The following is a 20,424-nucleotide window of genomic DNA, read 5'->3' on the forward strand; positions in this document are numbered from 1 at the left end:
AAAAGTGGGTACTTCCCTTAATGGGAATGACCGATCCGAATCACGGGCTACTCCTGTTCCTGTTTCCAGGCTTCTTAATCCATTGTCAATGGGGTCGGTGGGAGAAAGAAAGGGGAGGGTTGGGGCCACTGAGAGGGAGGGTTTGGTGTTGTCCCATAGGCCCAGAAGGATCAGAGGTGGGAAGGGTATGGGAATGGAATTGGGCGGGGTGGGAAGGAGGGGCAGAGGAAGAAGGGTCATTAGCTGGGGGAAAGAATGCAAAGGGGTGAGGTGTGGAGGAATGAGTAGGGTGTGAACTTAAGTGTGAACTTAGGGTGGAGGGGCTAGGGTAGGATGCATGGGCAGGCCGTGTGAACTTAGATGTGAAGTCAGTGAAAGGCCTTGGCCAAAATGGCCCAAACTTGTGAATCCTCTGAGCAGAGTTCACACCTCCAGAATCCCAGACAGCCAGGGAGGTGTGAACCCTCTTGATGAGTAGCCACCCCTCCAGAAGGGGAGCACTGGTTCCCACTGAAGCCCTGCCCTCTAAAACTGTGATTGGCCCCTGTGAAGAGGGGAGGGGACAAGAAAGCACCATAAAAAGCCAAGGATCCTGGGACTTGAGTCACTCTTGTGGAGCTACTCTCCTGACTGGAGAGAGAGGGAGCTGAGCTAGAGACTGAGGCTGGGAGCTCTGTTCCGACTTGGACTTTGACTCCTGGGCTACTTTTTAGTGGGGTGAGGGAAAGGCTGACTCCTCTCCTAGTTTCTGGACAGAGCTCGCTTCCATCTTGGAGGAGTCCTCCTGATTAAATCTCTCACCCAGGAAGGCCAGTAGTGAGTAATCTCGGCCTGGATTGAGAGAGGAGAAATCACTTTTCTATCCCCTGTACATTTTCCTACTTTATTGTCTCCTCTCTCTTTGGTAAAGAAACTTCTGAGTTGAGATAGAATAGGCCACGGCGGCCGACTCGAGTGTCGGACTTGTGACCAGCCTTTCTTCTTGTGAGCTGCCGCCCGGCGCGGGCGTGGAAGCCGTGGTCGGGTCTGTGCGGGAAGCGGTGATGGCGTCAGAGGGCCGCTGCTGGGAGGCCCTGCAGGCCCCGAGGAGCTCCGACAGAGGACCCTTGTCCTACCACCGCAACTGGCCGTTGAGGGGCCAGGAGACTTTGGAAGAACGCATGTCCATTCCTGAGTGGTCGACTTCCTCTGGATGCGTGGCGGACCACATCTTGCCTCCCTCTCAGCAGAATCGACTTCCCTCTGAGGATTCATCGCTCTCTTCTGCTCCTGACCAAGTACTGTCTGTTCCTCAGACCCCTGCCAGACATGCAAAGGTCTCCTCGCCAGTTTCCCTTGCAGCTCCAAGTGGAACTCGGCGTCAGGAGGATGAACTCCATCAGGCAAAATCTGTGGTACTTCGCCCCTCGCGGGGAACGGAGGTGGAAGGATGCATTCGATTGTATGAGGAGGTACACAGGCTGAAGGGAACTAGAGGACTGAGGCAGAGGCAGGAAGAGCATGAGAGGAAGGCAAGGCTCCTCTCTGAGATGGCCTCAGAGCAGCTGAAGCGGTTTGATGAACGGACGTCACGGAAACAGCACAAGGAGTATCAGGACCTTCGGGAAGGGATGGAGAAAAGTTTACGAGAAACACAGGGTCAGCAGGAGCAGCTCCAAGAGGAACATCGTCACAGAGCCCACATGCTCCACCCGAAGCTGCGTGAGGCTGAGCAGCAGCCATCGAGGCACACGGGGCAAGGACGGCTCAGGAAAGAAGAAGGCCAGGATCGCTGGCGGCGTCTCTATGCCCTCCAAGAGGAGGCACTGCAGCTCAACCAGCAGCTGGGTGCCAGTTATCGGCACAACGGCCTACCGAGACGGGATCTGTCTGCATTTGGAGGCAGGGGAGACCAGTTGTGTGCGCTTATTTCAGACATCATTCGGAGCGCCAGTGAGAGAGGTTTTCCTGCCCCAGAAGATGAAGCCACCGCAGAACGGGCCCTGCAGGAAATGCGGCACGTGCTTACTGGTTTACAGCAGGAGATGGCCAAGGCTACTGAGGAAAAGAGGAGGCCAGATGAAGAGGAGTGCGAGGACAAACAGGGGCAATTGGAGCAGCGGCCGAGAGCCGAGAAGGAGACCCCAGATCCTGGTCAGTGTCCCGGAGGGAAACAGAGAGAAGGCCTCCACGTCAAAGCAGGAGACGGTACCATGCAGTGGTACCAGCAGCTACAGGATGCTGCCAATCAATGTGTCTTGGCTTTTGATGCATTAACCAATAGCAAAGATCAGGAGGCCAAGAAGATCAAAATGGACCTGCAGAAAGCTGCCACTATTCCTGTGAGCCAGATCTCTACAATAGCAGGCTCACAGCTGAAGGAGATCTTTGACAAGATCAACAATCTGCTCTTGGGGAAAGCTGTCCCCTGCGGTGGTCGGTCTGTGTCAGTGACAAACCACCAACAAGGCCTGGACTTTGTCCACTACAAGCTGGCAGAGAAATTCGTGAAACAAGGAGAAGAAGAAGTGGCTTCTCATCACGAAGCAGCATTCCCCATTGCTGCTGTGGCATCCGGAATCTGGGAACTCCATCCCAGAGTGGGGGAACTCATCCTTGCTCATCTTCACAAAAAATGCCCTTACTCCGTGCCTTTCTACCCAGCCTTCCAGGAGGGCATGGCCTCGGAAGAATATCAGAAGCTCCTTGGCTACCAAGTCAAGGATTCCAAAGTAGAACAACAAGATAGCTTTCTGAAGAGGATGTCTGGCATGATTCGTCTCTACGCTGCTATCATTCAACTCCGCTGGCCTTATGCAGAGAGACAAGGGGCTCATCCTCATGGCTTAAACCATGGCTGGCGCTGGCTGGCACAGCTCCTGAACATGGAGCCTCTGGCAGATGTGACCGCCACTCTTCTCTTTGACTTCTTAGAGGTATGTGGGAATGCGCTCATGAAACAGTACCAGCTTCAGTTCTGGAAGATGATGCTACTCATAAAGGAAGAATATTTTCCCCGAATTGAAGCCATCACCAGTTCAGGACAGATGGGGTCTTTGATACGTCTCGAACGGTTCCTGGAGAACTGTCTGCAGCAAGGGGAGATCCCCGTCCCAAAGGGCTCCCTGCCGCCTTCTTTCTGGCTTTCCTGATGGTGGCTTAGGTGCTGCTTCCTTTCTTGGAGGAAAAGGAATCCAAGAACAGAAGACAGCAGAATTCGAGGGGAAATGGGCTCAGGTTTTGAAATCTGAACATGGAGTTGGGTTTTTTGTTTTTTTTTTTTAAATCTCATGGCCAGGCCCAGGTGGTTTTCACAGTTTGGACGTCTTCTCAAACTTCATCATGAATTACGGAAAGAAGTCTTCACCTCGCAGAAACAGGAGTCACCAAGACAATTGGCTTTCACGACCATGACAGGGAAAGGAACTGCACTTTGATTCTTCATGAAAGACATAAAGAACGGCTATTGGTCTGTAATTATGATGGTAACACTTCACATTGGTCATCATTTTACGGTTACAAAGTGCTTTCCCGTTATCTTGCTCCTTACCACAAACTCGTTCAGAGAGGTAGTGTATATTCCTACTCTTGTCCCTGATTGCCAGATGAGGACGCGGGCTCAGAAAGCTCGTGGCTTGCTCAGAGTTACTTTGCTCTTCAGTGATGAAGTTACGATGTGAACGTAAGTCTTCTAACCCCAAGTTCGGTGCCCTTCCTGCCACAGCACCTGTCTCCCTTTTCCTCCCCTTTGTCTGTATTTGTCTAGCGGTTTGGACATTAGCTTCAGAGCACAGCGAGCTCTTCATATTTAGCCAAATCCCTTGAAAAGGAGCAAAGCTTTGGAGAATGCTTTTGGTAATGATCATTGGTAAAACCGTCATAAGTGTGTTCCAGAGCCTATTATGTTTAGAATCATGTCTGGCTTCTGGTTGATTTGCTTCTCACAACTTTGTATTATATGTGGTTCAGAGAGAGTTTGTTCAATTAAAAAAAAATGCATGCTCCCTTCAGCAATGCATATATATCCCATCTAAAGATGCAGTTGAGTTGGATGAGCCAAATGGATGTTTAATAGTGGCGGTATTGGGAGCTTTTGCAGAGTATTAATTTCCTTAGGGCTTGCTTTGCTTTAATTGTCCACATCGTGGCCAAATCCCATTTAATTTTTGCAGTTAATCTAAGATTCAGAGGTCAGTGCTCTCGGTATTCAATGTCGAGGGAGTTTTAAGGAGCCACAAGTTGAGCACACATAGATGTTATGAATCTGCAGAATAACCAGAAGACACTGGTCTCCTATGTCCTTCAGGGAAATCCAGATCTTGAATTGTTGGGAGATTTTAGATTTGTTGTGAAGAAAAGAACCCTTCTCCTTTAACCTCAGTAGGTACATCTATATGCCTTGATGATGTGTATAATGTATATGTGTAATAGTTTTTTTTTAATACGAATGTGATATGAAGTGATTCGTTCTCTGAATGATTGAATACACTTCTAAAACCATTAATAAAAGTTTTATTTCTAACTCGTGGTAGAGTGGATTCTTGTTTGGGTCTTCATGAGAGCAATCATTCCCTACGCCTTTGGCTATGTCTTTAAGGTCATAGCATGGTGCCTATATGTAAGTGTGGTTGTTGCAGGTGGCCAGAGTTCTCCTTCTCTGACACTGGAGTCCATCCACTGTGGGGTACCTGAGTGCTTTTTCCCTGGCAGGGCAGCGATAAGACTAACTGATTGCTAATAAAGTATCTTAGTTGATAAGTACGAGGTCACTTAGTCATCTTTAGACATGTCCAGCGGACTTGGACATGACAGTTGATCTAGAATTAAAAGGTACTTCTCAAGGCTCCCTTATCAAACCTCCCCGAGTCTCACACTCGTTTTTTTTTGTTTTTTTTTTTTCTGTGTGCTCTTTTTGGCACTATTCAGCTTACGAATTGCCTATGTTTTTGCCTAATGTCCCTTTCTCTGGACAAATCAAGGTGCATATACGTATTTCCTACGTCAATAAGTCCGTCCATAACCTGGGAAAGGGTCTCCATCAAGTTCTTGTCGGGTTCTTTCAAAGTTTCACCATTTTTCAGGTCCTTCTGAGCACGCTCTCTTGGCCTATCAAAAATGCTTCTCTGGCCTGGTGAAGTTTTGTATAATCTGGTTCTTCAGTTGGCCAATAGTGTCCTTTCCTACCTCTCTTCTCTTCTGATTAGCCAGAGAGATGACGTGTTTATTTGGTTTTTTTTCCTCCTCTTTTTGTCAAAAATGTTTCTAAATCAATGTTCAACATCCACCCAAGTGGGGTCAAAAGTTCTGAATACGCCCTCCAATCCTCTTATCATTCATATTGGTTCTTCCTCAAACGATGGCAGATCTTCCTTGAATTGATCTAAATCTTCAAGGTTAAAAAGGTGTGTGGCATCTTACAGACACCAAGTTTCCATTGTCATTAAAAGTGGGTACTTCCCTTAATGGGAATGACCGATCCGAATCACGGGCTACTCCTGTTCCTGTTTCCAGGCTTCTTAATCCATTGTCAATGGGGTCGGTGGGAGAAAGAAAGGGGAGGGTTGGGGCCACTGAGAGGGAGGGTTTGGTGTTGTCCCATAGGCCCAGAAGGATCAGAGGTGGGAAGGGTATGGGAATGGAATTGGGCGGGGTGGGAAGGAGGGGCAGAGGAAGAAGGGTCATTAGCTGGGGGAAAGAATGCAAAGGGGTGAGGTGTGGAGGAATGAGTAGGGTGTGAACTTAAGTGTGAACTTAGGGTGGAGGGGCTAGGGTAGGATGCATGGGCAGGCCGTGTGAACTTAGATGTGAAGTCAGTGAAAGGCCTTGGCCAAAATGGCCCAAACTTGTGAATCCTCTGAGCAGAGTTCACACCTCCAGAATCCCAGACAGCCAGGAAGGTGTGAACCCTCTTGATGAGTAGCCACCCCTCCAGAAGGGGAGCACTGGTTCCCACTGAAGCCCTGCCCTCTAAAACTGTGATTGGCCCCTGTGAAGAGGGGAGGGGACAAGAAAGCACCATAAAAAGCCAAGGATCCTGGGACTTGAGTCACTCTTGTGGAGCTACTCTCCTGACTGGAGAGAGAGGGAGCTGAGCTAGAGACTGAGGCTGGGAGCTCTGTTCCGACTTGGACTTTGACTCCTGGGCTACTTTTTAGTGGGGTGAGGGAAAGGCTGACTCCTCTCCTAGTTTCTGGACAGAGCTCGCTTCCATCTTGGAGGAGTCCTCCTGATTAAATCTCTCACCCAGGAAGGCCAGTAGTGAGTAATCTCGGCCTGGATTGAGAGAGGAGAAATCACTTTTCTATCCCCTGTACATTTTCCTACTTTATTGTCTCCTCTCTCTTTGGTAAAGAAACTTCTGAGTTGAGATAGAATAGGCCACGGCGGCCGACTCGAGTGTCGGACTTGTGACCAGCCTTTCTTCTTGTGAGCTGCCGCCCGGCGCGGGCGTGGAAGCCGTGGTCGGGTCTGTGCGGGAAGCGGTGATGGCGTCAGAGGGCCGCTGCTGGGAGGCCCTGCAGGCCCCGAGGAGCTCCGACAGAGGACCCTTGTCCTACCACCGCAACTGGCCGTTGAGGGGCCAGGAGACTTTGGAAGAACGCATGTCCATTCCTGAGTGGTCGACTTCCTCTGGATGCGTGGCGGACCACATCTTGCCTCCCTCTCAGCAGAATCGACTTCCCTCTGAGGATTCATCGCTCTCTTCTGCTCCTGACCAAGTACTGTCTGTTCCTCAGACCCCTGCCAGACATGCAAAGGTCTCCTCGCCAGTTTCCCTTGCAGCTCCAAGTGGAACTCGGCGTCAGGAGGATGAACTCCATCAGGCAAAATCTGTGGTACTTCGCCCCTCGCGGGGAACGGAGGTGGAAGGATGCATTCGATTGTATGAGGAGGTACACAGGCTGAAGGGAACTAGAGGACTGAGGCAGAGGCAGGAAGAGCATGAGAGGAAGGCAAGGCTCCTCTCTGAGATGGCCTCAGAGCAGCTGAAGCGGTTTGATGAACGGACGTCACGGAAACAGCACAAGGAGTATCAGGACCTTCGGGAAGGGATGGAGAAAAGTTTCCGAGAAACACAGGGTCAGCAGGAGCAGCTCCAAGAGGAACATCGTCACAGAGCCCACATGCTCCACCCGAAGCTGCGTGAGGCTGAGCAGCAGCCATCGAGGCACACGGGGCAAGGACGGCTCAGGAAAGAAGAAGGCCAGGATCGCTGGCGGCGTCTCTATGCCCTCCAAGAGGAGGCACTGCAGCTCAACCAGCAGCTGGGTGCCAGTTATCGGCACAACGGCCTACCGAGACGGGATCTGTCTGCATTTGGAGGCAGGGGAGACCAGTTGTGTGCGCTTATTTCAGACATCATTCGGAGCGCCAGTGAGAGAGGTTTTCCTGCCCCAGAAGATGAAGCCACCGCAGAACGGGCCCTGCAGGAAATGCGGCACGTGCTTACTGGTTTACAGCAGGAGATGGCCAAGGCTACTGAGGAAAAGAGGAGGCCAGATGAAGAGGAGTGCGAGGACAAACAGGGGCAATTGGAGCAGCGGCCGAGAGCCGAGAAGGAGACCCCAGATCCTGGTCAGTGTCCCGGAGGGAAACAGAGAGAAGGCCTCCACGTCAAAGCAGGAGACGGTACCATGCAGTGGTACCAGCAGCTACAGGATGCTGCCAATCAATGTGTCTTGGCTTTTGATGCATTAACCAATAGCAAAGATCAGGAGGCCAAGAAGATCAAAATGGACCTGCAGAAAGCTGCCACTATTCCTGTGAGCCAGATCTCTACAATAGCAGGCTCACAGCTGAAGGAGATCTTTGACAAGATCAACAATCTGCTCTTGGGGAAAGCTGTCCCCTGCGGTGGTCGGTCTGTGTCAGTGACAAACCACCAACAAGGCCTGGACTTTGTCCACTACAAGCTGGCAGAGAAATTCGTGAAACAAGGAGAAGAAGAAGTGGCTTCTCATCACGAAGCAGCATTCCCCATTGCTGCTGTGGCATCCGGAATCTGGGAACTCCATCCCAGAGTGGGGGAACTCATCCTTGCTCATCTTCACAAAAAATGCCCTTACTCCGTGCCTTTCTACCCAGCCTTCCAGGAGGGCATGGCCTCGGAAGAATATCAGAAGCTCCTTGGCTACCAAGTCAAGGATTCCAAAGTAGAACAACAAGATAGCTTTCTGAAGAGGATGTCTGGCATGATTCGTCTCTACGCTGCTATCATTCAACTCCGCTGGCCTAATGCAGAGAGACAAGGGGCTCATCCTCATGGCTTAAACCATGGCTGGCGCTGGCTGGCACAGCTCCTGAACATGGAGCCTCTGGCAGATGTGACCGCCACTCTTCTCTTTGACTTCTTAGAGGTATGTGGGAATGCGCTCATGAAACAGTACCAGCTTCAGTTCTGGAAGATGATGCTACTCATAAAGGAAGAATATTTTCCCCGAATTGAAGCCATCACCAGTTCAGGACAGATGGGGTCTTTGATACGTCTCGAACGGTTCCTGGAGAACTGTCTGCAGCAAGGGGAGATCCCCGTCCCAAAGGGCTCCCTGCCACCTTCTTTCTGGCTTTCCTGATGGTGGCTTAGGTGCTGCTTCCTTTCTTGGAGGAAAAGGAATCCAAGAACAGAAGACAGCAGAATTCGAGGGGAAATGGGCTCAGGTTTTGAAATCTGAACATGGAGTTGGTTTTTTTGTTTTTTTTTTTAAATCTCATGGCCAGGCCCAGGTGGTTTTCACAGTTTGGACGTCTTCTCAAACTTCATCATGAATTACGGAAAGAAGTCTTCACCTCGCAGAAACAGGAGTCACCAAGACAATTGGCTTTCACGACCATGACAGGGAAAGGTACTGCACTTTGATTCTTCATGAAAGACATAGAGAACGGCTATTGGTCTGTAATTATGATGGTAACACTTCACATTGGTCATCATTTTACGGTTACAAAGTGCTTTCCCGTTATCTTGCTCCTTACCACAAACTCGTTCAGAGAGGTAGTGTAATTCCTACTCTTGTCCCTGATTGCCAGATGAGGACGCGGGCTCAGAAAGCTCGTGGCTTGCTCAGAGTTACTTTGCTCTTCAGTGATGAAGTTACGATGTGAACGTAAGTCTTCTAACCCCAAGTTCGGTGCCCTTCCTGCCACAGCACCTGTCTCCCTTTTCCTCCCCTTTGTCTGTATTTGTCTAGCGGTTTGGACATTAGCTTCAGAGCACAGCGAGCTCTTCATATTTAGCCAAATCCCTTGAAAAGGAGCAAAGCTTTGGAGAATGCTTTTGGTAATGATCATTGGTAAAACCGTCATAAGTGTATTCCAGAGCCTATTATGTTTAGAATCATGTCTGGCTTCTGGTTGATTTGCTTCTCACAACTTTGTATTATATGTGGTTCAGAGAGAGTTTGTTCAATTAAAAAAAAATGCATGGTCCCTTCAGCAATGCATATATATCCCATCTAAAGATGCAGTTGAGTTGGATGAGCCAAATGGATGTTTAAAAGTGGCGGTATTGGGAGCTTTTGCAGAGTATTAATTTCCTTAGGGCTTGCTTTGCTTTAATTTGCCACATCGTGGCCAAATCCCATTTAATTTTTGCAGTTAATCTAAGATTCAGAGGTCAGTGCTCTCGGTATTCAATGTCGAGGGAGTTTTAAGGAGCCACAAGTTGAGCACACATAGATGTTATGAATCTGCAGAATAACCAGAAGACACTGGTCTCCTATGTCCTTCAGGGAAATCCAGATCTTGAATTGTTGGGAGATTTTAGATTTGTTGTGAAGAAAAGAACCCTTCTCCTTTAACCTCAGTAGGTACATCTATATGCCTTGATGATGTGTATAATGTATATGTGTAATAGTTTTTTTTTTTTTAATACGAATATGATATGAAGTGATTCGTTCTCTGAATGATTGAATACACTTCTAAAACCATTAATAAAAGTTTTATTTCTAACTCGTGGTAGAGTGGATTCTTGTTTGGGTCTTCATGAGAGCAATCATTCCCTACGCCTTTGGCTATGTCTTTAGGGTCATAGCGTGGTGCCTATATGTAAGTGTGGTTGTTGCAGGTGGCCAGAGTTCTCCTTCTCTGACACTGGAGTCCATCCACTGTGGGGTACCTGAGTGCTTTTTCCCTGGCAGGGCAGCGATAAGACTAACTGATTGCTAATAAAGTATCTTAGTTGATAAGTACGAGGTCACTTAGTCATCTTTAGACATGTCCAGCGGACTTGGACATGACAGTTGATCTAGAATTAAAAGGTACTTCTCAAGGCTCCCTTATCAAACCTCCCCGAGTCTCACACTCGTTTTTTTTTTTCTGTGTGCTCTTTTTGGCACTATTCAGCTTACGAATTGCCTATGTATTTGCCTAATGTCCCTTTCTCTGGACAAATCAAGGTGCATATACGTATTTCCTACGTCAATAAGTCCGTCCATAACCTGGGAAAGGGTCTCCATCAAGTTCTTGTCGGGTTCTTTCAAAGTTTCACCATTTTTCAGGTCCTTCTGAGCACGCTCTCTTGGCCTATCAAAAATGCTTCTCTGGCCTGGTGAAGTTTTGTATAATCTGGTTCTTCAGTTGGCCAATAGTGTCCTTTCCTACCTCTCTTCTCTTCTGATTAGCCAGAGAGATGACGTGTTTATTTGGTTCTTTTTCCTCCTCTTTTTGTCAAAAATGTTTCTAAATCAATGTCCAACATCCACCCAAGTGGGGTCAAAAGTTCTGAATACGCCCTCCAATCCTCTTATCATTCATATTGGTTCTTCCTCAAACGATGGCAGATCGTCCTTGAATTGATCTAAATCTTCAAGGTTAAAAAGGTGTGTGGCATCTTACAGACACCAAGTTTCCATTGTCATTAAAAGTGGGTACTTCCCTTAATGGGAATGACCGATCCGAATCACGGGCTACTCCTGTTCCTGTTTCCAGGCTTCTTAATCCATTGTCAATGGGGTCGGTGGGAGAAAGAAAGGGGAGGGTTGGGGCCACTGAGAGGGAGGGTTTGGTGTTGTCCCATAGGCCCAGAAGGATCAGAGGTGGGAAGGGTATGGGAATGGAATTGGGCGGGGTGGGAAGGAGGGGCAGAGGAAGAAGGGTCATTAGCTGGGGGAAAGAATGCAAAGGGGTGAGGTGTGGAGGAATGAGTAGGGTGTGAACTTAAGTGTGAACTTAGGGTGGAGGGGCTAGGGTAGGATGCATGGGCAGGCCGTGTGAACTTAGATGTGAAGTCAGTGAAAGGCCTTGGCCAAAATGGCCCAAACTTGTGAATCCTCTGAGCAGAGTTCACACCTCCAGAATCCCAGACAGCCAGGGAGGTGTGAACCCTCTTGATGAGTAGCCACCCCTCCAGAAGGGGAGCACTGGTTCCCACTGAAGCCCTGCCCTCTAAAACTGTGATTGGCCCCTGTGAAGAGGGGAGGGGACAAGAAAGCACCATAAAAAGCCAAGGATCCTGGGACTTGAGTCACTCTTGTGGAGCTACTCTCCTGACTGGAGAGAGAGGGAGCTGAGCTAGAGACTGAGGCTGGGAGCTCTGTTCCGACTTGGACTTTGACTCCTGGGCTACTTTTTAGTGGGGTGAGGGAAAGGCTGACTCCTCTCCTAGTTTCTGGACAGAGCTCGCTTCCATCTTGGAGGAGTCCTCCTGATTAAATCTCTCACCCAGGAAGGCCAGTAGTGAGTAATCTCGGCCTGGATTGAGAGAGGAGAAATCACTTTTCTATCCCCTGTACATTTTCCTACTTTATTGTCTCCTCTCTCTTTGGTAAAGAAACTTCTGAGTTGAGATAGAATAGGCCACGGCGGCCGACTCGAGTGTCGGACTTGTGACCAGCCTTTCTTCTTGTGAGCTGCCGCCCGGCGCGGGCGTGGAAGCCGTGGTCGGGTCTGTGCGGGAAGCGGTGATGGCGTCAGAGGGCCGCTGCTGGGAGGCCCTGCAGGCCCCGAGGAGCTCCGACAGAGGACCCTTGTCCTACCACCGCAACTGGCCGTTGAGGGGCCAGGAGACTTTGGAAGAACGCATGTCCATTCCTGAGTGGTCGACTTCCTCTGGATGCGTGGCGGACCACATCTTGCCTCCCTCTCAGCAGAATCGACTTCCCTCTGAGGATTCATCGCTCTCTTCTGCTCCTGACCAAGTACTGTCTGTTCCTCAGACCCCTGCCAGACATGCAAAGGTCTCCTCGCCAGTTTCCCTTGCAGCTCCAAGTGGAACTCGGCGTCAGGAGGATGAACTCCATCAGGCAAAATCTGTGGTACTTCGCCCCTCGCGGGGAACGGAGGTGGAAGGATGCATTCGATTGTATGAGGAGGTACACAGGCTGAAGGGAACTAGAGGACTGAGGCAGAGGCAGGAAGAGCATGAGAGGAAGGCAAGGCTCCTCTCTGAGATGGCCTCAGAGCAGCTGAAGCGGTTTGATGAACGGACGTCACGGAAACAGCACAAGGAGTATCAGGACCTTCGGGAAGGGATGGAGAAAAGTTTACGAGAAACACAGGGTCAGCAGGAGCAGCTCCAAGAGGAACATCGTCACAGAGCCCACATGCTCCACCCGAAGCTGCGTGAGGCTGAGCAGCAGCCATCGAGGCACACGGGGCAAGGACGGCTCAGGAAAGAAGAAGGCCAGGATCGCTGGCGGCGTCTCTATGCCCTCCAAGAGGAGGCACTGCAGCTCAACCAGCAGCTGGGTGCCAGTTATCGGCACAACGGCCTACCGAGACGGGATCTGTCTGCATTTGGAGGCAGGGGAGACCAGTTGTGTGCGCTTATTTCAGACATCATTCGGAGCGCCAGTGAGAGAGGTTTTCCTGCCCCAGAAGATGAAGCCACCGCAGAACGGGCCCTGCAGGAAATGCGGCACGTGCTTACTGGTTTACAGCAGGAGATGGCCAAGGCTACTGAGGAAAAGAGGAGGCCAGATGAAGAGGAGTGCGAGGACAAACAGGGGCAATTGGAGCAGCGGCCGAGAGCCGAGAAGGAGACCCCAGATCCTGGTCAGTGTCCCGGAGGGAAACAGAGAGAAGGCCTCCACGTCAAAGCAGGAGACGGTACCATGCAGTGGTACCAGCAGCTACAGGATGCTGCCAATCAATGTGTCTTGGCTTTTGATGCATTAACCAATAGCAAAGATCAGGAGGCCAAGAAGATCAAAATGGACCTGCAGAAAGCTGCCACTATTCCTGTGAGCCAGATCTCTACAATAGCAGGCTCACAGCTGAAGGAGATCTTTGACAAGATCAACAATCTGCTCTTGGGGAAAGCTGTCCCCTGCGGTGGTCGGTCTGTGTCAGTGACAAACCACCAACAAGGCCTGGACTTTGTCCACTACAAGCTGGCAGAGAAATTCGTGAAACAAGGAGAAGAAGAAGTGGCTTCTCATCACGAAGCAGCATTCCCCATTGCTGCTGTGGCATCCGGAATCTGGGAACTCCATCCCAGAGTGGGGGAACTCATCCTTGCTCATCTTCACAAAAAATGCCCTTACTCCGTGCCTTTCTACCCAGCCTTCCAGGAGGGCATGGCCTCGGAAGAATATCAGAAGCTCCTTGGCTACCAAGTCAAGGATTCCAAAGTAGAACAACAAGATAGCTTTCTGAAGAGGATGTCTGGCATGATTCGTCTCTACGCTGCTATCATTCAACTCCGCTGGCCTAATGCAGAGAGACAAGGGGCTCATCCTCATGGCTTAAACCATGGCTGGCGCTGGCTGGCACAGCTCCTGAACATGGAGCCTCTGGCAGATGTGACCGCCACTCTTCTCTTTGACTTCTTAGAGGTATGTGGGAATGCGCTCATGAAACAGTACCAGCTTCAGTTCTGGAAGATGATGCTACTCATAAAGGAAGAATATTTTCCCCGAATTGAAGCCATCACCAGTTCAGGACAGATGGGGTCTTTGATACGTCTCGAACGGTTCCTGGAGAACTGTCTGCAGCAAGGGGAGATCCCCGTCCCAAAGGGCTCCCTGCCGCCTTCTTTCTGGCTTTCCTGATGGTGGCTTAGGTGCTGCTTCCTTTCTTGGAGGAAAAGGAATCCAAGAACAGAAGACAGCAGAATTCGAGGGGAAATGGGCTCAGGTTTTGAAATCTGAACATGGAGTTGGGTTTTTTTTTTTTTTTTTAAATCTCATGGCCAGGCCCAGGTGGTTTTCACAGTTTGGACGTCTTCTCAAACTTCATCATGAATTACGGAAAGAAGTCTTCACCTCGCAGAAACAGGAGTCACCAAGACAATTGGCTTTCACGACCATGACAGGGAAAGGAACTGCACTTTGATTCTTCATGAAAGACATAAAGAACGGCTATTGGTCTGTAATTATGATGGTAACACTTCACATTGGTCATCATTTTACAGTTACAAAGTGCTTTCCCGTTATCTTGCTCCTTACCACAAACTCGTTCAGAGAGGTAGTGTAATTCCTACTCTTGTCCCTGATTGCCAGATGAGGACGCGGGCTCAGAAAGCTCGTGGCTTGCTCAGAGTTACTTTGCTCTTCAGTGATGAAGTTACGATGTGAACGTAAGTCTTCTAACCCCAAGTTCGGTGCCCTTCCTGCCACAGCACCTGTCTCCCTTTTCCTCCCCTTTGTCTGTATTTGTCTAGCGGTTTGGACATTAGCTTCAGAGCACAGCGAGCTCTTCATATTTAGCCAAATCCCTTGAAAAGGAGCAAAGCTTTGGAGAATGCTTTTGGTAATGATCATTGGTAAAACCGTCATAAGTGTATTCCAGAGCCTATTATGTTTAGAATCATGTCTGGCTTCTGGTTGATTTGCTTCTCACAACTTTGTATTATATGTGGTTCAGAGAGAGTTTGTTCAATTAAAAAAAAATGCATGCTCCCTTCAGCAATGCATATATATCCCATCTAAAGATGCAGTTGAGTTGGATGAGCCAAATGGATGTTTAAAAGTGGCGGTATTGGGAGCTTTTGCAGAGTATTAATTTCCTTAGGGCTTGCTTTGCTTTAATTGTCCACATCGTGGCCAAATCCCATTTAATTTTTGCAGTTAATCTAAGATTCAGAGGTCAGTGCTCTCGGTATTCAATGTCGAGGGAGTTTTAAGGAGCCACAAGTTGAGCACACATAGATGTTATGAATCTGCAGAATAACCAGAAGACACTGGTCTCCTATGTCCTTCAGGGAAATCCAGATCTTGAATTGTTGGGAGATTTTAGATTTGTTGTGAAGAAAAGAACCCTTCTCCTTTAACCTCAGTAGGTACATCTATATGCCTTGATGATGTGTATAATGTATATGTGTAATAGTTTTTTTTTTTAATACGAATGTGATATGAAGTGATTCGTTCTCTGAATGATTGAATACACTTCTAAAACCATTAATAAAAGTTTTATTTCTAACTCGTGGTAGAGTGGATTCTTGTTTGGGTCTTCATGAGAGCAATCATTCCCTACGCCTTTGGCTATGTCTTTAGGGTCATAGCGTGGTGCCTATATGTAAGTGTGGTTGTTGCAGGTGGCCAGAGTTCTCCTTCTCTGACACTGGAGTCCATCCACTGTGGGGTACCTGAGTGCTTTTTCCCTGGCAGGGCAGCGATAAGACTAACTGATTGCTAATAAAGTATCTTAGTTGATAAGTACGAGGTCACTTAGTCATCTTTAGACATGTCCAGCGGACTTGGACATGACAGTTGATCTAGAATTAAAAGGTACTTCTCAAGGCTCCCTTATCAAACCTCCCCGAGTCTCACACTCGTTTTTTTTTGTTTTTTTTTTTTCTGTGTGCTCTTTTTGGCACTATTCAGCTTACGAATTGCCTATGTTTTTGCCTAATGTCCCTTTCTCTGGACAAATCAAGGTGCATATACGTATTTCCTACGTCAATAAGTCCGTCCATAACCTGGGAAAGGGTCTCCATCAAGTTCTTGTCGGGTTCTTTCAAAGTTTCACCATTTTTCAGGTCCTTCTGAGCACGCTCTCTTGGCCTATCAAAAATGCTTCTCTGGCCTGGTGAAGTTTTGTATAATCTGGTTCTTCAGTTGGCCAATAGTGTCCTTTCCTACCTCTCTTCTCTTCTGATTAGCCAGAGAGATGACGTGTTTATTTGGTTTTTTTTCCTCCTCTTTTTGTCAAAAATGTTTCTAAATCAATGTTCAACATCCACCCAAGTGGGGTCAAAAGTTCTGAATACGCCCTCCAATCCTCTTATCATTCATATTGGTTCTTCCTCAAACGATGGCAGATCTTCCTTGAATTGATCTAAATCTTCAAGGTTAAAAAGGTGTGTGGCATCTTACAGACACCAAGTTTCCATTGTCATTAAAAGTGGGTACTTCCCTTAATGGGAATGACCGATCCGAATCACGGGCTACTCCTGTTCCTGTTTCCAGGCTTCTTAATCCATTGTCAATGGGGTCGGTGGGAGAAAGAAAGGGGAGGGTTGGGGCCACTGAGAGGGAGGGTTTGGTGTTGTCCCATAGGCCCAGAAGGATCAGAGGTGGGAAGGGTATGGGAATGGAATTGGGCGGGGTGGGAAGGAGGGGCAGAGGAAGAAGGGTCATTAGCTGGGGGAAAGAATGCAAAGGGGTGAGGTGTGGAGGAATGAGTAGGGTGTGAACTTAAGTGTGAACTTAGGGTGGAGGGGCTAGGGTAGGATGCATGGGCAGGCCGTGTGAACTTAGATGTGAAGTCAGTGAAAGGCCTTGGCCAAAATGGCCCAAACTTGTGAATCCTCTGAGCAGAGTTCACACCTCCAGAATCCCAGACAGCCAGGAAGGTGTGAACCCTCTTGATGAGTAGCCACCCCTCCAGAAGGGGAGCACTGGTTCCCACTGAAGCCCTGCCCTCTAAAGCTGTGATTGGCCCCTGTGAAGAGGGGAGGGGACAAGAAAGCACCATAAAAAGCCAAGGATCCTGGGACTTGAGTCACTCTTGTGGAGCTACTCTCCTGACTGGAGAGAGAGGGAGCTGAGCTAGAGACTGAGGCTGGGAGCTCTGTTCCGACTTGGACTTTGACTCCTGGGCTACTTTTTAGTGGGGTGAGGGAAAGGCTGACTCCTCTCCTAGTTTCTGGAGAGAGCTCGCTTCCATCTTGGAGGAGTCCTCCTGATTAAATCTCTCACCCAGGAAGGCCAGTAGTGAGTAATCTCGGCCTGGATTGAGAGAGGAGAAATCACTTTTCTATCCCCTGTACATTTTCCTACTTTATTGTCTCCTCTCTCTTTGGTAAAGAAACTTCTGAGTTGAGATAGAATAGGCCACGGCGGCCGACTCGAGTGTCGGACTTGTGACCAGCCTTTCTTCTTGTGAGCTGCCGCCCGGCGCGGGCGTGGAAGCCGTGGTCGGGTCTGTGCGGGAAGCGGTGATGGCGTCAGAGGGCCGCTGCTGGGAGGCCCTGCAGGCCCCGAGGAGCTCCGACAGAGGACCCTTGTCCTACCACCGCGACTGGCCGTTGAGGGGCCAGGAGACTTTGGAAGAACGCATGTCCATTCCTGAGTGGTCGACTTCCTCTGGATGCGTGGCGGACCACATCTTGCCTCCCTCTCAGCAGAATCGACTTCCCTCTGAGGATTCATCGCTCTCTTCTGCTCCTGACCAAGTACTGTCTGTTCCTCAGACCCCTGCCAGACATGCAAAGGTCTCCTCGCCAGTTTCCCTTGCAGCTCCAAGTGGAACTCGGCGTCAGGAGGATGAACTCCATCAGGCAAAATCTGTGGTACTTCGCCCCTCGAGGGGAACGGAGGTGGAAGGATGCATTCGATTGTATGAGGAGGTACACTGGCTGAAGGGAACTAGAGGACTGAGGCAGAGGCAGGAAGAGCATGAGAGGAAGGCAAGGCTCCTCTCTGAGATGGCCTCAGAGCAGCTGAAGCGGTTTGATGAACGAACGTCACGGAAACAGCACAAGGAGTATCAGGACCTTCGGGAAGGGATGGAGAAAAGTTTCCGAGAAACACAGGGTCAGCAGGAGCAGCTCCAAGAGGAACATCATCACAGAGCCCACATGCTCCACCCGAAGCTGCGTGAGGCTGAGCAGCAGCCATCGAGGCACACGGGGCAAGGACGGCTCAGGAAAGAAGAAGGCCAGGATCGCTGGCGGTGTCTCTATGCCCTCCAAGAGGAGGCACTGCAGCTCAACCAGCAGCTGGGTGCCAGTTATCGGCACAACGGCCTACCGAGACGGGATCTGTCTGCATTTGGAGGCAGGGGAGACCAGTTGTGTGCCCTTATTTCAGACATCATTCGGAGCGCCAGTGAGAGAGGTTTTCCTGCCCCAGAAGATGAAGCCACCGCAGAACGGGCCCTGCAGGAAATGCGGCACGTGCTTACTGGTTTACAGCAGGAGATGGCCAAGGCTACTGAGGAAAAGAGGAGGCCAGATGAAGAGGAGTGCGAGGACAAACAGGGGCAATTGGAGCAGCGGCCGAGAGCCGAGAAGGAGACCCCAGATCCTGGTCAGTGTCCCGGAGGGAAACAGAGAGAAGGCCTCCACGTCAAAGCAGGAGACGGTACCATGCAGTGGTACCAGCAGCTACAGGATGCTGCCAATCAATGTGTCTTGGCTTTTGATGCATTAACCAATAGCAAAGATCAGGAGGCCAAGAAGATCAAAATGGACCTGCAGAAAGCTGCCACTATTCCTGTGAGCCAGATCTCTACAATAGCAGGCTCACAGCTGAAGGAGATCTTTGACAAGATCAACAATCTGCTCTTGGGGAAAGCTGTCCCCTGCGGTGGTCGGTCTGTGTCAGTGACAAACCACCAACAAGGCCTGGACTTTGTCCACTACAAGCTGGCAGAGAAATTCGTGAAACAAGGAGAAGAAGAAGTGGCTTCTCATCACGAAGCAGCATTCCCCATTGCTGCTGTGGCATCCGGAATCTGGGAACTCCATCCCAGAGTGGGGGAACTCATCCTTGCTCATCTTCACAAAAAATGCCCTTACTCCGTGCCTTTCTACCCAGCCTTCCAGGAGGGCATGGCCTCGGAAGAATATCAGAAGCTCCTTGGCTACCAAGTCAAGGATTCCAAAGTAGAACAACAAGATAGCTTTCTGAAGAGGATGTCTGGCATGATTCGTCTCTACGCTGCTATCATTCAACTCCGCTGGCCTAATGCAGAGAGACAAGGGGCTCATCCTCATGGCTTAAACCATGGCTGGCGCTGGCTGGCACAGCTCCTGAACATGGAGCCTCTGGCAGATGTGACCGCCACTCTTCTCTTTGACTTCTTAGAGGTATGTGGGAATGCGCTCATGAAACAGTACCAGCTTCAGTTCTGGAAGATGATGCTACTCATAAAGGAAGAATATTTTCCCCGAATTGAAGCCATCACCAGTTCAGGACAGATGGGGTCTTTGATACGTCTCGAACGGTTCCTGGAGAACTGTCTGCAGCAAGGGGAGATCCCCGTCCCAAAGGGCTCCCTGCCGCCTTCTTTCTGGCTTTCCTGATGGTGGCTTAGGTGCTGCTTCCTTTCTTGGAGGAAAAGGAATCCAAGAACAGAAGACAGCAGAATTCGAGGGGAAATGGGCTCAGGTTTTGAAATCTGAACATGGAGTTGGGTTTTTTTTTTTTTTTTTAAATCTCATGGCCAGGCCCAGGTGGTTTTCACAGTTTGGACGTCTTCTCAAACTTCATCATGAATTACGGAAAGAAGTCTTCACCTCGCAGAAACAGGAGTCACCAAGACAATTGGCTTTCACGACCATGACAGGGAAAGGAACTGCACTTTGATTCTTCATGAAAGACATAAAGAACGGCTATTGGTCTGTAATTATGATGGTAACACTTCACATTGGTCATCATTTTACGGTTACAAAGTGCTTTCCCGTTATCTTGCTCCTTACCACAAACTCGTTCAGAGAGGTAGTGTAATTCCTACTCTTGTCCCTGATTGCCAGATGAGGACGCGGGCTCAGAAAGCTCGTGGCTTGCTCAGAGTTACTTTGCTCTTCAGTGATGAAGTTACGATGTGAACGTAAGTCTTCTAACCCCAAGTTCGGTGCCCTTCCTGCCACAGCACCTGTCTCCCTTTTCCTCCCCTTTGTCTGTATTTGTCTAGCGGTTTGGACATTAGCTTCAGAGCACAGCGAGCTCTTCATATTTAGCCAAATCCCTTGAAAAGGAGCAAAGCTTTGGAGAATGCTTTTGGTAATGATCATTGGTAAAACCGTCATAAGTGTGTTCCAGAGCCTATTATGTTTAGAATCATGTCTGGCTTCTGGTTGATTTGCTTCTCACAACTTTGTATTATATGTGGTTTAGAGAGAGTTTGTTCAATTAAAAAAAAATGCATGCTCCCTTCAGCAATGCATATATATCCCATCTAAAGATGCAGTTGAGTTGGATGAGCCAAATGGATGTTTAATAGTGGCGGTATTGGGAGCTTTTGCAGAGTATTAATTTCCTTAGGGCTTGCTTTGCTTTAATTGTCCACATCGTGGCCAAATCCCATTTAATTTTTGCAGTTAATCTAAGATTCAGAGGTCAG

At 49.2% G+C, this 20,424-nt stretch overlaps 4 protein-coding genes across 4 annotated transcripts; all 4 read left to right on the forward strand.

Moving 5' to 3' along the window:
* Positions 1-772: 772 nt before the first annotated feature.
* On the forward strand, positions 773-3,131 carry LOC130458446 (mRNA export factor GLE1-like). The gene has a single exon (XM_056824206.1). The coding sequence runs from the start codon at positions 1,044-1,046 to the stop codon at positions 3,129-3,131; it is 2,088 nt and encodes a 695-aa protein (XP_056680184.1). The 5' UTR covers positions 773-1,043.
* Positions 3,132-6,193: 3,062 nt separating this feature from the next.
* On the forward strand, positions 6,194-8,552 carry LOC100025760 (mRNA export factor GLE1-like). Its single transcript, XM_056821090.1, has one exon. It carries the CDS (start codon positions 6,465-6,467, stop codon positions 8,550-8,552), a length of 2,088 nt encoding a protein of 695 aa, XP_056677068.1. The 5' UTR covers positions 6,194-6,464.
* Positions 8,553-11,605: 3,053 nt separating this feature from the next.
* On the forward strand, positions 11,606-13,964 carry LOC130458110 (mRNA export factor GLE1-like). The gene has a single exon (XM_056821091.1). The coding sequence runs from the start codon at positions 11,877-11,879 to the stop codon at positions 13,962-13,964; it is 2,088 nt and encodes a 695-aa protein (XP_056677069.1). The 5' UTR covers positions 11,606-11,876.
* Positions 13,965-17,296: 3,332 nt separating this feature from the next.
* Positions 17,297-19,384, forward strand: LOC130458111 (mRNA export factor GLE1-like). Its single transcript, XM_056821092.1, has one exon. It carries the CDS (start codon positions 17,297-17,299, stop codon positions 19,382-19,384), a length of 2,088 nt encoding a protein of 695 aa, XP_056677070.1.
* The last annotated feature ends 1,040 nt before the right edge of the window (positions 19,385-20,424 follow it).

The sequence above is a fragment of the Monodelphis domestica genome, chromosome 3 (assembly GCF_027887165.1).
Source record: "Monodelphis domestica isolate mMonDom1 chromosome 3, mMonDom1.pri, whole genome shotgun sequence".
Taxonomy (NCBI): Eukaryota; Metazoa; Chordata; class Mammalia; order Didelphimorphia; family Didelphidae; genus Monodelphis; species Monodelphis domestica.

What these genes read in the sequence shown, in the direction of transcription:
- LOC100025760 (XM_056821090.1), top strand. Translation starts at nt 6,465, where the DNA reads ATGGCGTCAGAGGGCCGCTGCTGGGAGGCCCTGCAGGCCCCGAGGAGC.
- LOC130458446 (XM_056824206.1), top strand. Translation starts at nt 1,044, where the DNA reads ATGGCGTCAGAGGGCCGCTGCTGGGAGGCCCTGCAGGCCCCGAGGAGC.
- LOC130458110 (XM_056821091.1), top strand. Translation starts at nt 11,877, where the DNA reads ATGGCGTCAGAGGGCCGCTGCTGGGAGGCCCTGCAGGCCCCGAGGAGC.
- LOC130458111 (XM_056821092.1), top strand. Translation starts at nt 17,297, where the DNA reads ATGGCGTCAGAGGGCCGCTGCTGGGAGGCCCTGCAGGCCCCGAGGAGC.